The following is a 15,306-nucleotide window of genomic DNA, read 5'->3' as shown; positions in this document are numbered from 1 at the left end:
TCCTGCTATAATGGGGAACTGACTGGCTGGCAGGACAAGAGAAGGGCCCTGCTCATGTGTCGTCTTATATTTATTTGTGGCAGGACCGGCCTTTTTGAAGTGCGCCCTTAGTGCTGTATGAAAAACCAGATGAAGCTGGTCAAGCAGGATGTGACATGCAAGTAGGACTTGACACTTTAATGTCAAAGGGAACCCTCCAAGCCCCACTTTGCATATTCTATCAGATTCAGATGGGCCATCTCAGCCCATTCTGGTTCGACCATTGTTTTGCTCCCGATAGCAGGTTCACACCTCCTTCACACCTATTTAAATGCTAATTAGTAGCTGGCCAAAGTAGGAGAACAAAATGCAGATTAAGTTTCCAGGGCCTTCAGGTGGGGCAAAGGTGAATATTTAAAAGTTGCCTATCTGTAATATTTAGAACAAAACCAACTTCACTGTTGAATTGGATTTTTAATCATTAAAATATTTTTTCTAGCTTGTCCCGTTCCCAAGATACAGGATTAGTATATAATATTGCATCTCAGTGTTTTCCTATGAAATAACCAGACCTGCTACAGTAAAAATAGCTTTGAATGCCTTTTCACTGTAAGGACATGTTTAACATTAAACTTTTACATATCCTTCCCTTAAATACCATTCACCCTGCCTTAATGGGCAGTACAATTTGTGGTATATGGGACCTTCACATAATTTTTGCTATATTCTATGTGGGGGAGACTTTATTGAAGCACTCGCTGGCATATCTATTATGAATCCGATTTGAGTTTGGTTCAGAACAAATAAAGGTGCATCGTTGTTGGGTAAATTACAACACCCAAGGACATTTAGCTTACTAGACCGGTGTGAATTGGTTCGCTTCAGGCGTAAACATTAATGAAATAGGTTGCCGTTTTTGGTACACTGAGCCTTTATATAATGCCTCCAACGTGCAATGTGGGGGACATTTTATTGTATCTCTCGTCGGTACAGTAATTCTAAATTCGATGGGAGCTTGGTCCGAAATCGGGGACAGTATCGGCTTAATCAATAAAGTTTATTAAAAAAAAACTACAATACCCAAGCATACTTTGCTTCACAAATCATTTCCGGTCATGTGAACCAATAGACCGGCGTCAATTGGTTTAAACCACATGAGGAAATCCGGTCTGGAATGTTTGTGGAAAATTGACACAGTTTGGGATACGATCGAACGAGAAGGTAAGCCCGCGTTTTCCGTTCGATGCTCGGGCAGCAACACAGTCGAGCCTCAGGGAATCGGTTTATGACCACGCTCTCCTCTTTTTACAGGAATTGAGTGCTGAGCAAAGTGACTCGCAGTGTCAACTGCTAGCTTCAGTGGCAGCAGTATCAATTAACGGTAAGCCACTGATGGCTCCATGCTCCTGTTTTTGCCACATATCCGTACATTGATCGTTTCTACCAGATAACCGGGTATACACACTCATAATTGGTTTTTATTTCCAGAACATACTGCTGCCTATTCCATGACTGCCACATACAGTTAGGGGTAAGTCGTTATGTTTACTCCGAGACCGGGACAGTGACCTTTTTAGATACATAGCAATCTTGTCATTTTGTCCTTTTTTTCGCTTTGTGTCTCCTTTTGTGTGTGTATGTTTAGATCACCAACACACCAGATATATGAAAGAGGGTTTGGTTCCCTGAAGATTCAAGGTAGGGATGGTGGCGCCGGTGGGTGCTGGTTAGGTTTTATGTGGTTTTTGCAGACAAGTTAGTCTATATTTGCGTTGTTTTCTTTCTTTTTTTTTTTGAGTCCTGAGGCCCTGAGGAGAACCCCATTAACCACGGGGTTCGAAACGCGTTGACCAGGCCCCATGTCATATATAATTTGTTTTCAAAAACTTTGATGAGTCTGATTTCATCGAGACCATGATGGTTTTGTAATTTATACAATTTAGGAAAAATATTGCATTGAAAATTTTGTGCAAATTTGCTTTGTGTTGTTGACATTGGGACCATTGTCTTTCTAATTCTGGGTTGTTTATGGATGAATGATGTGTGAGTATGAATGAGGTTTGTTTGTTTGTTTTGGCCAAATTTATAATGAGGAATGTTGTGTTGGTATGTATTTAGTGGGAAGTTTGAATGAAATCTATTTATTATATTTAGTTTGTTATAAGTGTCTTGTATATATTTCTGTGCACAAAAATTGATGTTCTTTTGCAAAAATAATGAATGCAAAAAAAGTGGAATAAACCATTTATTGGTGCAATTTGAAAATGCTGACTGTTATGTTAAAGTCATAAAGTCTATTGAAGAAGTCTTAGTGGTAACTGAATCTCAGTACTGGCAGTTTTTTTGTTCTTTGGTTAATGGGCAGTAAGGCATACTGAGCTGTGACTTACTGATATTTAAAAGGAGGGTTTAAGGCCAGTCAAAAGGGGATATTTTGAAAGGTTGAATTTGAAGTTTAAACCTGCACAGCCTGGCTACTGGTTGCAGGCCTTGCATGGTAACTGCAGTGGATGGCACAATGTGTGCTGCAGCCCACTGGTAACATGTAACATACATACCCAGGGAAACCTATGGGTAACATATTCTAGGGACTTATAGGCAAGTTAAATATGCGAGTCATGGGTATGCAAATTTCTTCATGTTGAAAGAAGGAGCACAAGCACTTTATCCCTTGTAAGCAGGGGTAAAGTGTATAGTTTTATAGCCAGCAACAAAATCAGATTCAACATAAAAAAAGGTAATAAATACAGGTTGACCCTGTAGAACAGGGACATTTTCCCAGCAGTGGGATGACGCTCCTCTGTCATAACGGAGGAGCCGCCCCTGCCTGACAGATAGCAAAAATACTGCTACAACCTTAACCCAAGCAGATATAGCGACAGTATCTCTGGATCAATAAACCCTCTTATATATTGTTTTTCCTGACAAAATTGGTCTTGAAAATTCACCAGTCTTTCTTTCCAGATGCGCTATCATTGTTTCATCTTGTCTAGAAAATGGGCTTGCCTCACTTTTTCTCCTTCCTTATCCATCCAATGCTGACAAGTATTTATGCAGACTTGATCCGAAACGAGTGCATAGCCTTTACACTGAGTGATCTAAAGAAATTCAGGAAGGATGATCAGTTGTTTGTTGGGCTCTCTTTAAATACAGTGAAATAAGTTCTAGAGAGGCACCATCTTGTAATGGTTTCATGTGTTGTATTAAAACCTCGTATACCAAAGATGAAAAAAGTTTGGTGAAAATAATAAAGGGCGCTCCAGATGATCCTTTCTGTAGTATGCTGAAAACAAGACGGGGCATAATGGACACTGGTCTTACATTAATGATCTGCTACATTGGTTCCAAATGAATCCAGCGGATCTACATAAGGAGTCGCTATGGCACCACCGAGTGGCAGAATAAAGCTATCACTATTTATAAAATTTGCCAGATCCAGGTCTGAGGCCCATGGAGGATTCAAAGATGAGGAATCTACTGCGAGAAGCATCCGGTAGCAATCTTAATTTTAGAAAGTACCAGAACTACATTGATTAGCTTGAAGTAGGATACATTCAGTACCTATGCCCACTAATGGAACTTTTTGTACGCAGGTATGAAGTCAAGGGATTGTTATGGAATCAGTCTCTGTATAGACCTACGACTTTGTAAATGAACTATCTTTGAATATATAATTAAGGTTATATATTACTTCGTAAAATATATCATATTAAGTCACCCTATTGATTTAGTGGGCACCCACTGTTTCTCTGAATACTAACTGATGGAAAGTCACTTTGTGATTCGGTTGTATGCTCTATTACCAATAGCAAAAACGCTGCTTTACATAAATATTGTGGCTTAAATATAGTTTACAAAAATATCACTCCATTGAGTGTAGATTTTCTATTATTCACTGAGGCGATATGTTTCAAAACAACATTTAAGACCTCTTATTTTTGTCAAATACCTTGTGATTTTACTTTATTGCAATGATAGTTTTCTTTCACTATTAGCATTTTATATGCACATAAATTTCTAATTTCTGAAGTGTATGAACAACAAAAGAAATACATTTTGATAAAACATTAAGAGAGTTGCTATTTCCACAATTTATTATAGAATAAGTCTTAATTTTAAAAGAAAAGACAGATATTTACTAGGCAGTCTGATTTTCTGATGTCCTGATATAATTAACAGTAAAGCATTTTTGAGTACGGACAACTTGACATGTACACATATATGAATGTAAAGGTTCCTTTGGAGTGTTTCAAAAATAATTAAAAGGTACATAAAGGATAATCAAAATAGAAGCAGAGAATGATAATACTACAAGACAGTGTTCTGAAATATGCAGTCAAGAACAAGCACACAGCCTGGATCATCATCAGGAAGTGGAAGAATGTTAAGCCTTCTATAAAAGACAATAATTTGGCCTCAATATTGACTAAAAAGTGAAATGCAGCATAAAGAATTACTGGGTCTTCAGGATATACAATGTAGTAAGACAAGTGAAAAGTACTGTATACCCTCATTTTGTCTTGCACGAAAAATTCCGCCTTCCTCTTCAAAGTATGTAAAATCACCAATTTTGATCTGTTGAAATAATAAACAGGATTGCCAAATCAACACTTCATAAACTTGCATAGATCAATTTGTACGGTCTCATCCATTTTCTAATTGTTAAGATGTATAGAAGCCAATGCACTACTTATCAGGGAACACAAAATGTGTCCTCCTCTATTGAACATTATTCTGCTTAAATACATTTTCCTTCAATTTACACCTGTGAGCGTTATAGCAAATGTGTTGGATACAATATCTAAGTCGTATTACCCCCTTAAAACATGTGAGGACAGAACCAACTTGTTTGTGAATCATACTGTAAAATATGCTGATGCTCACTGTGAGGAGACTAAGCATGCATGGTCCTCCCCTCCACATGCTGTGAAACAAGCCATTTGAAGCTAAAGCTTCTGATTTTTTATTTCCAAGATCCAATTTAGGCGGGGATAAGGAAGTCAACACTTTATTCAACTATCTTTTACCTCTTTTAGAGAATAAAGAAATAGAAGAAGCCTCATATATCAGGGTTCACCAAAGACCAGGTGAGACTCCTGACTAGTATACAGTGTTTCATTGCACTGCCCCCACTCACATAATAGAAGAATTACAAGTTAGAACCCGGAGTGGTCTCAAGAATTTAGCATATGGAAAAAGATAGCCTTTTCAATTATTTTACAAAAAAGTGCACTTAGAGCTCATGATTATGAGTAACGTCTATCTTATAATCAATTTCGTCTTTTAATATCAAATTCCAACCATACACTACACATGTTGACATTAAGTTCTACATTTTAGAGGCATCTGAACTAATATGAGGTCTGCAAACCAACACGACTCATTAATATTATCCGTAGTATGTAGTATGTGTCCTGAATTGTGCCCATTGCTAGCACATGCCATTGGGAGTAGAGCAGAATTCTCGTGCATGTGAGAGGTTTTTATGCAGGGGCAGAGTTCAGCTGGAGGCTGCCAGCAGATCTGTAAGGTGGTCAGTGCAGCTCTGTTGTACCTTAACATATCTTGTTAAACATGACTTTGTGTCTGTCACTAATTGAATTAACATCATTCAACAGTGACAAGCAAGAAAATCTTTGGAGCAAACCAGAGTACATTGCTTACATTTCATTCTTCAGCTGCAGCACCACTGCAAATGGTATGTGAACCAAGGAACTGATTTGAACTTGTAAGAATCGTTGTCCTAGTGGGAGAATGTATGCCTAGTGTTCTAGGGCCGTCTTCACTCCGTTTCATACATTTTTGTTTTTATAACACACTTTATTTTTTTTTCAAGACAAAGCACCACATATCATTCTTGTTACATAAAGCGCACTTCCACTCCCCAATGGTCACTTCGTTTCATACATATTAGTAATAAAGATGGTTAATTTGCGCTCATTGACCCTCAAGTCATTTCTACTTACTAAAATTCTCCCAGCATTTTAACACCATCACCATCCTCCAGCCTGCCTCCTTGGTGAAGGGGATTGTTTGGGCACATGTGGGTTGAGCTGATCTTTATTTCACTGTTAGAAATGGGATCTCTGGTTGGCTAAGGCTTCCATCAAAGCCAGGCAGAGACCACCACTCTAGTCAGGGCAAGGGAGTTACACGACAAAGATAACCCCTGCTCACCCCCTTGGTAGCTTGGCACGAGCAGTCAGGCTTATCCCGGTGGAAATGTGTAAAGCATTTGCGCATGCACACAGCAACAACATCCCAGGCACACTACAAAAGGAACTCCACACAAGGTTATATCAAAAATAGCCTTTGTATTCTTATAACACATCAGAATTGTAAACACCTAATATACATTGTGCCACCTGGCACTGGGTCATATCTACAAGGGATTATATACACCTGACAGGGCCCACTGGACCACTGTCAGAACCATCACAAAGCAAACTTAGTAAAAGTAAGACATATCATGAACGAACAACCAGTAACCACTGGTAACCACTGTACTTAAACTACATAATGCACAGTATCACATCAGGCGGGAATTACCTTCTGCGCCAACCACACCAGCATAAACACATTATACAGTCTTCTCATAAGTCTAAACACATTAGACCCTAACCTCCTAAACATAACTCACATTAGGGGCATAATCTCAGTGGAACATAATCTCACTAGCATAAACCATAATATGCAAAACAACCTCATAATCATAAGAACCACACTAGGAGATATAACACAGGGTGCATAAAACATAGTACATACATTACATTTCCTAGCACCACATAACTCACATTTAGCACATAGTCTCCTAAAAAGACCATAGTAGAGGCATAAATTACATTAGGGCCTGGCACCCTATTTACCTCCCAGTCCCTCTGGCCAACGGGCCATCTCAAAAGGGGCTCAAACGCCCTGTGTCCAGAATGTCAGGTCTGCTGCCTATGCAACGAAATCCAAATGCGCCATTGCGCAAACCTAAACGGTGCAGCTGTCCACTACTTGCTGGGCAGCTGTGAATATCAAAATATGGCCTGGCACCACTGTGCCTCTTCTGTCCCCCCTCAGGGACCAAATAAAACTTGCCCCAAAGTTGCAGCTGGCTACGCTCTCGCAGGACAGCTAAGATCAGCATGAGAACTAGCACTGGCACTATACGTCCTGTAGGAGCTCCCCCTGGGGACTCTGGAATACCAAAATGCCCAATCGGTGCAGCTGCCCGCTATCAGGTGGGGCAGCTGTGTAGGGGAAAAGAAACGTGGCACTGGTACTGACCGTGCCTTGTGGGCCCCACTCCAGGATCAGGGAATCCAACTTGTCCCCTTGTTGCAGCTGCCCACGCTCTCGTGGCGCAGCTGGGAAGATCTAGTGGGGCGCTGGCATGTCTCATGCCTCCGGGCCCTTCACATTCTCAAAGAGAGTCCCTTGATCTCGGGACTCTTCTGGTGCTTCCTCTGGCAGAGGGGAGCGGGCACCGACAGTATGCCCCGACAACTTCCCCCCTCCCGTCACCGACCATGCAGGTGGAAAACGCCACAATCATCGGCTCTCTTCGTCGCTCTGGGTCTCCTCTCCCGCAGGCAGCACTGCTCTGATGCCGCAGAGAGGCTCGCACCTCCTGACTTTACGCGCTGGCACCTGTGGGGCTCTGCCTCACTCTCGGGAGCCCCGCATGGCAGGCGCCGTCCTCTTCACCCGGGCACCCTCCTGGGGCCCGGGACTGCAATTCCCAGCGCGGGGCTTTCCTTCCTCATGGGAGCCCCGCACTGTTCTCTCGTCTCCAGCGGGCAGGACTTCCTTTCCTCAAGCGGATGTCCCGCCCTGCTCCAGGCATCGTGCTGCCTGACTTCCGGTTTTCGCCCGGGCAGCAGCGGTGATTTCCATTAGCAAAGTGCGAGGTGGGCTCCCGCCAAGACAATCACAGCGGGGTGGGCACCCGCAGCAGAAATAAAGGCACCAGTATGCAGCAATGAGGTGTAGGCTCCCTCTATTTAAATAAAAATATGAGCGGGGAGGGCACCTGCGATTGTAGAAACAGAACGCGGGGTGGGAACCCACAATTAAAGCACAACTGGGGAATCCCTACGCTGGGGATTCCCTCTAACAGAGGTGCAATGCGAAGCCCACGCTCTCCCTCAGCTGCAGGGAGATAGCTTCTTAATCTCAACAAAATAAAGCGCTCACAAGGCGCTAGAGGCCACAATAGTCCTGAAAGTCCTGGAAAAGAATAAGTCCCAGCAGAAAGTTTTTGTAGAGGTCTAAGGGCAATGCAGGGCCCAGGAAGGCAAGCCCTCCTGGCAGCCCCCCCTGGGCCCCAGCAGCAGCATGCCCGGTCAGGAACAAATACAGCACACTGAACATTTTCATGGAGTCACAGCCCCTATATTTATACTAGTAAATCCCTTTGTGTCACAGCCCAGGGCTTGGGGGATACCAGTCAGAACTGGTTTAGGGGAGCTTTGGAGCACTTTGTTTTGCTCAGCTCCTCTCTCCTTTGTCAGGTGGGGGCTCAGGGATCAGACGCACCACAGGGGGCGTCACCAGCATTGTGGAGGGGAGGCACAGTCCTATTCAGGTCCCAGGTGCAACTCCTCCCTCCCATCTGCGTGCAGACCTCTCTATTCACCACTGGGCTGACTCCCACCTCTCAGCTCCTGTCAATCACAAGCCAGACATGCAATTCACATCAGGCAGGCAGACACACAGTACACAGAAATGCCAACTTTTAAAAGTGGCATTTCTCCACCAGTCACCATAAATCTGCGCCCACCATTGCGCAGCATTTATTCTCACGAGTTCATACATACTAAACTCGCCCCTGCACTCTCTCATACCAGGAATTACTATGGACAAACATATCCCCCATGCATTCCTATGGGAGGGCAGGCCAATCTCACCACAAGGCACTCAGAGAGCGCACGCACTTTACACTGGGCCACAGTGCTAAAGTGCGCAGAGGCCTAAAATCAGAGCTTAAGGCAAAAAGTCAGGGGTGAACCTGCCAAAAGGGCCACGTCCAACATTCACCAATTAGGTGCATGCTAGTCCTGTGTGCAGTTCCCTATTGTGCCAGGAGCAGCCACTGTGTGTGCATTCAAACCCCGATGATCGCCGCAAGGATTCAGACTCATTGAAGCAGTTTGTTCTCCACTTTTTGCAGCTGCTCAGTCTGTGTGCATGTGTGTTATCTAAAAAGAAGTGAACGTTCCATTAACACCTTCATAGGTCCCAGCCGAAAGCACACATTCGCAGTACGGAGTTATTGGACTTGGCTCTTTCTGCAGGGACATCATCAGACTTTTTACCTTCACCCTCCTGTTTTCTAAACCCATTGTAAAGGGCTTTTAGGGTTTTGCACACTTAACCACTGCTAACCAGTGCTAAAGTGCTTGTGCCCTCGCCTTTAAACATGGTGCAAATGCCTTACACCCAATTGGCACATTTAATTAACTTGTAAGACCCTAGCAAAGTGGTACTACTTGTACCCAGGGTCTGTAAATTAAATGCTACTAGTAGGCCTGCAGCAGTGATTATGTCACCCATTTAAACAGCCTTTTAAACATATCTCAGGACTGCTATTGCAACCTCTGTGTGCATTGTTGAGCTGCCATTTCGACCTGGTAAAATACACCTTTTACCAGGCCTAAATCTTCCTTTTGAATACATATAAGTCACCCCTAGGGTATGCCCTAAACTGCCAATAGGGCAGGGTGCAGTGTATTTAAAAAGTTGGACACATACTTTTAACTTTTACATGTCCTGTTAGTGAAAAACTCTCCTACCCCTCTCGTAGGATAACGTTGGTTTGCCTTATTACATTTAATACGTGTTAACTTTCAATTGAGCGAAATTAGGAATGTCAAGTTTGGTGTCTGGGAAATTGTAATTAAAAATCCTCTTAAATGGTAAAGTCGGATTTTAAGTTAAAATTTGGAAAATTTCGCTTTTAGAACGTTTATGTACTGGGGTGTTGGGCCCTATCACTACAAGCCAGAATAGACCATTTAATCTTCAGTGCGGCTGGCCTGCTGAGAGAAGAATTGGAGAACAGTGATTTCCCCATGCAATGAGCAGAGCCTGCAAATCGGTCCAAAAATAATGGTCCCTTAAAAAGACGCATAGAGATAAATCCATCCTCTCGTTTATCCGTGTCAGAAGAATTGAGAAAACAGCCAGTCTGGGTCCTGATGAGAACCCATAAATAACAAGGGTACAAAAAGCGTTGATGACAAAGGCTAGGGTAATAGCAGAAGAAATTATCCTGTATTCCTGTAAGAACCCCATAGCCAGTTCCAAGAGGGTTATACAAATCCTACTATCTGTGATTGTTCCTCTGGTGTTTTTAATTTTGTCAGACTGGTAGTGTTATACAGTTTTTAGGTCTCGCTGAATCAATGTGTAAGCATTGTTTGGCGAGATTATATTAGCCCTCCGAAAAGTCTCCCCAAACTGCGGATTTGGTACAGTTCATGTGAGCCAGGCGCATGCACATCAAACACCATTGGCCTCGGCAGTAGACTTCAAAGGAATGTGCTCCACCGCCCTCCTCTTCAGACTTCAAAGGAATGCGCTCCTCCGCCCCCTGCTTCAGACTTCAAGGAATGAGCTCCCCCGCCACAGCAATGCCGAGAGCTTGTTGCTTTATTGCTCTCACTTGAGGCCTTGTTCTGGCAAGTTTAAAACGTCATAAAGAAAATACAATACATTTACTCCATTTGCGTCCCGTCCATGTTAAACACACAATTTTATTTTTCTAATTAAACGTTCTCCGCAGCCATATGCAAATCTGTTTTGGTCCTGCTTCAGTATGAACAGCATAACATGAATTGTCAGGCCATGCCCACCCCGAGCTAGAAAACACCCATGGAAGGCTGATTTCACCCTCACTGGGCACCTTAGCCCTCACCCACCCTCTCACCCTCACACACCCTCTCACCCTCATACACCCTTTCACCCTCACACAAACCCTCTCACCCTCTCCCACCCTGACAACTCCCTCACCCTCACACACCCTCACCATCACACCCCCACGCCCCCTCACCCTCACACACACCCTCACCCTCACACCCCATCACCCTCACCCCCCCTCACCTACCCTCACCCTCACTCACCCTCTCACCCTCACACACCCTCACACACCCTCTCACCCTCACACATCCTCTCACCCTCACACACCTTTCACCCTCACACCCCCTCACCCTTTCACCCTCACATTCCCTCACATTCACATTTCCTCACCCTCCCTCACACCCTTGACCTCCCTCACACCCTCACCCCCCTCACCCTCACACCCCCTCACCCACACACCCCCTCACCCTCACACCCCCCTCACCCTCACTCACCCACCCTCACCCATCCTCTCACCCTCACACACCCTCTCACCCTCACACACCCTTTCACCCTCACACACCCTCTCACACCCTCTAACCCACCCTCACCCTCACACCCCCACCCCCTCACACACCCTCACCCTCACCCACCCCCTCACCCTCACACCCTCACCCTCACACCCTCACACCCCCACACCCCCTCACACGCTCACCCTCACACACCCTCACTCTCACACACCCTCACCCTCACACACCCTCACCCTCACACACCCTCTCACCCTTACACACCCTCTCACCCTCACACAACCTCTCACCCTCACACCCCTCACCATCACACCCCTCACCCTTACCCTCATACCCCCTCATCCTCACACACCCTCACACACCCTCTCACCCTCACACACTCTCACACACCCCCTCTCCCTCCCCCTCACACACCCTCTCACCCTCACACACCCTCACACACCCTCACCCTGTCACCCCCACCCCTTTCTCACCCTCACACCCCCTCACCCTCACACCCTCACCCTCACCTATGGCGCAAAGGATTGACTTTAAGACTCTCTGTCTTTCCTTTAAGATCCTCAAGTTGTCCTCTCCTCTTCTTGAGAATCTTCTCATTCCCTATGTTCTTTCTCGCTCCCTGAGGTCTGCTTGTCAGAATCTGGTGGTAGTGCCTCGGTTCAAGCTCTGTAGAGCTGGAGGGCGGTCCTTCCGGGTCATGGCTGCTAAACTCTGAAATTCTCTTCCGCCCCACATCCGTGCACTTGACGATTTGCTCGTATTTAGGAGGGTCATTAAAACCTACTTGTTCCCTAGTGTTTCTTAGTCTCTCTCCCTCTTTTGACTTGGTCTTGCAGTCTGTGTGGTGTTATGTGTTCATTTGCCTGTTCAAAAGCGCCGGGACGCCCCTTTGCTGGGGCAGCTGAGCGCTATAAAAATATGTATAACATAACATACCACACCCACTCACCCTCACAACCCCACACCCTCACAACCCCATACCCTCCCCCTCACACACCCTCACACCCCCTCACCCTCACACCCCCACACCCCACCCTCACACCCCTCACCCTCACACACACCCTCACCCTCACCCTCACTCACCCTCACACCCCCTCACCCCCCCTCACCCTCACACCCTCAAACCCCTTACCCTCACACCCCCTCACCCTCACACCCCCCTCACCCTCACAACCCTCTCACACACTCACTCACCCTCACACCCCATCGCCCTCACACCCCCTCACCCTCACTCACCCTCACACCCTCACACCTCCTCACCCTCACACCCCCTAACCCTTACACCTCCTCACCCTCACACCTCCTCACCCTCACACACCCTCACCCTCACCCCCCCCTCACCCTCACAACCCTCTCACCCTCACTCTCCCTCACAGATCCTCACCCTCACCCTCACACCACCTCACCCTCACACCCGCTGACCCTCACTCACCTTCACACACCCTCACCAGCAAAGCATAACACATCATAGCATAGCATAACAAAACACAGCATAGCATAGCATAACAAAAAAAGCATAGGATAGCAAAACATAGCATAGCATAACAAAACAAAGCATAGGATAGCAAAACAAAATATAGCATAACAAAACAAAACATAGCATAGCAAAACAAAACATAGCATAACAAAACAAAGCATAGCATAGCATAACAAAACACAACAAAACATAGCATAGCATAACAAAACATAGCATAACAAAACAAAGCATAGAATAACATAACAAAGCATAGCAAAACAAAACATAGCATAGTATAACAAAACATAGCATAACAAAACACAAGAAAATATAGTATAACATAACAAAACATGGCATAACATAACAAAACAAAGCATAGCATAACAAAACATAGCATGACAAAACATAGCAAAACACAACAAAGCATAGCATAGCATAACAAAACACAACAAAACATAGCATACATAAAAACATAGCATAGCAACACATAGCATAGCATAACAAAACACAACAAATCATAGCATAACAAAACACAGCATAGCATAACAAAACCAAGATTAGCATAGCATAGCATAACAAAGCATAGCATAACAAAACATAGCATAGCAAAACTATGCATTGCATAATAAAACACAACAAAACATAGCACAGCACAACAAAACATAGCATAGCATAACAAAGCATAGCACAACAAAACATAGCATAGCATAACAAAACAAAGCATAGGATAGCAAAACTAAACATAGCATGGCATTACAAAACAAAGCATAACAAAACACAATAGCATAACAAAACATAGTAAAAAACAACACAACATAGCAAAAAACAACAAAACATAGCATAGCTTAACAAAACACAACAAAACATAGCATAGCAAAACAAAACATATATTAGCATAGCAAAACATAGTATACCAAACACAACAAAACATAGCATAGCACAACAAAACATAGCATAGCAAAACAAAGCATAGCATAATAAAACACAACAAAACATAGTATACATAAAAACATAGCATAGCAAAGCATAGCAACACATAGCATAACAAAACACAACAAAACATAGCATAGCATAACAAAACACAGCATAGCATAACAAAACCAAGATTAGCATAGCATAGCATAACAAAACATAGCATAACAAAGCATAGCATAACAAAACATAGCATAGCAAAACTATGCATAGCATAATAAAACACAACAAAACATAGCACAGCACAACAAAACATAGCATAGCATAACAAAGCATAGCACAACAAAACATAGCATAGCATAACAAAACAAAGCATAGGATAGCAAAACTAAACATAGCATTGCATTACAAAACAAAGCATAACAAAACACAATAGCATAACAAAATATAGCAAAAAACAACAAAACATAGCATAGCTTAACAAAACACAACAAAACATAGCATAGCAAAACTAAACATATATTAGCATAGCAAAACATAGTATACCAAACACAACAAAACATAGCATAGCATAACAAAACATAGCATAACAAAACACAGCATAGCATAGCATAACAAATCAAAGCATAGGATAGCAAAACATAGCATAGCATAACAAAACAAAACATAGGCTAGCAAAACAAAACATAGCATAGCATACAGCATCATTCAGCACCACCACAGCATCACTCAGTGGCACCACAACATCCCTATGCACTACCACAGCCTCACTGAACGTCACAGCATCACTCGTTCGCCATCACAACATCACTCAGCGCCACCACAGCATCAATCTGTGCAACCATTCAACAACACCTGGTTCAAATATGTTCGCTCAATGTTTCAAGCTTTATTACAAATGTAACAAAAAAATGTTAATATTTCACTTCTGTTCTTGGATTTTCGTCACAATAAAATACACTGAACATAATCTTCACAAAAGTTATTAACAAAAGTTTAAGCTATTGTCATTATAAATTACAATAACTTTTATTTAACTATTAATTATTTAAAAAAATTAAAAGCCATTGTTATTTGTAATATCAATACATGTAAGTCACGTAAATACAACACATATTGCATTACAAATGCTATAGGTGTCACATTTGCGAAAGTTATAACTATTGGCATTGTAAATGACAAAGCTATTAATTTCTCTATTTTCAAAAACGAAACAAATAAAAAATGTGTCATTTACAATACCAATAGCTCAAACTTTCCTAATGCGAGACCTACTGCATTGCAAATGCTTTTTTTTTTTTTTACTGTGAATATGTTTACAACATGTCTACCAGGTTGTGAATGTTTCATAATTTGTCAATGAATATCAAGTCTTAATGCCATAAATGTTTCCATGTTCAGTTTTCAAATATGTGTTTTTGCATTGGTTGTTTATATTTTGCTGATTTCAAAGGTCTTCATAGAAAAAGAGGACAGTTGTCATGCAGGACATACTAATTAAAACAATAAATGAATGTTTAAAAAATTGCTTAATTAAATGTAAAATAAATACACAGGCCAGGGTAGAGAATTATTTTTTCTTGGGTCTTTTGAAATAAGAGTGTC

The 15,306-nt window shown here is 42.9% G+C and overlaps 1 protein-coding gene across 3 annotated transcripts in view; it reads right to left on the bottom strand.

Annotated features, from left to right (window-relative positions):
- PREPL (prolyl endopeptidase like) overlaps positions 1-15,306 on the bottom strand; it is a 416,901-nt gene that overhangs the window by 231,015 nt on the left and 170,580 nt on the right. For all 3 annotated transcript variants that reach the window (XM_078649676.1, XM_078649675.1, XM_078649677.1), the window contains exon 4: positions 4,488-4,554. In XM_078649676.1, coding sequence (XP_078505802.1) covers positions 4,488-4,554 — 67 coding nt within the window. The remainder of the gene's footprint in view (positions 1-4,487; positions 4,555-15,306) is intronic.

The sequence above is a fragment of the Lissotriton helveticus genome, chromosome 6, assembly GCF_964261635.1.
Source record: "Lissotriton helveticus chromosome 6, aLisHel1.1, whole genome shotgun sequence".
Lineage (NCBI taxonomy): Eukaryota > Metazoa > Chordata > Amphibia > Caudata > Salamandridae > Lissotriton > Lissotriton helveticus.
The sequence above is the reverse complement of the archived record's forward strand: the minus strand, read 5'-3'. Positions and strand labels throughout refer to the sequence as shown.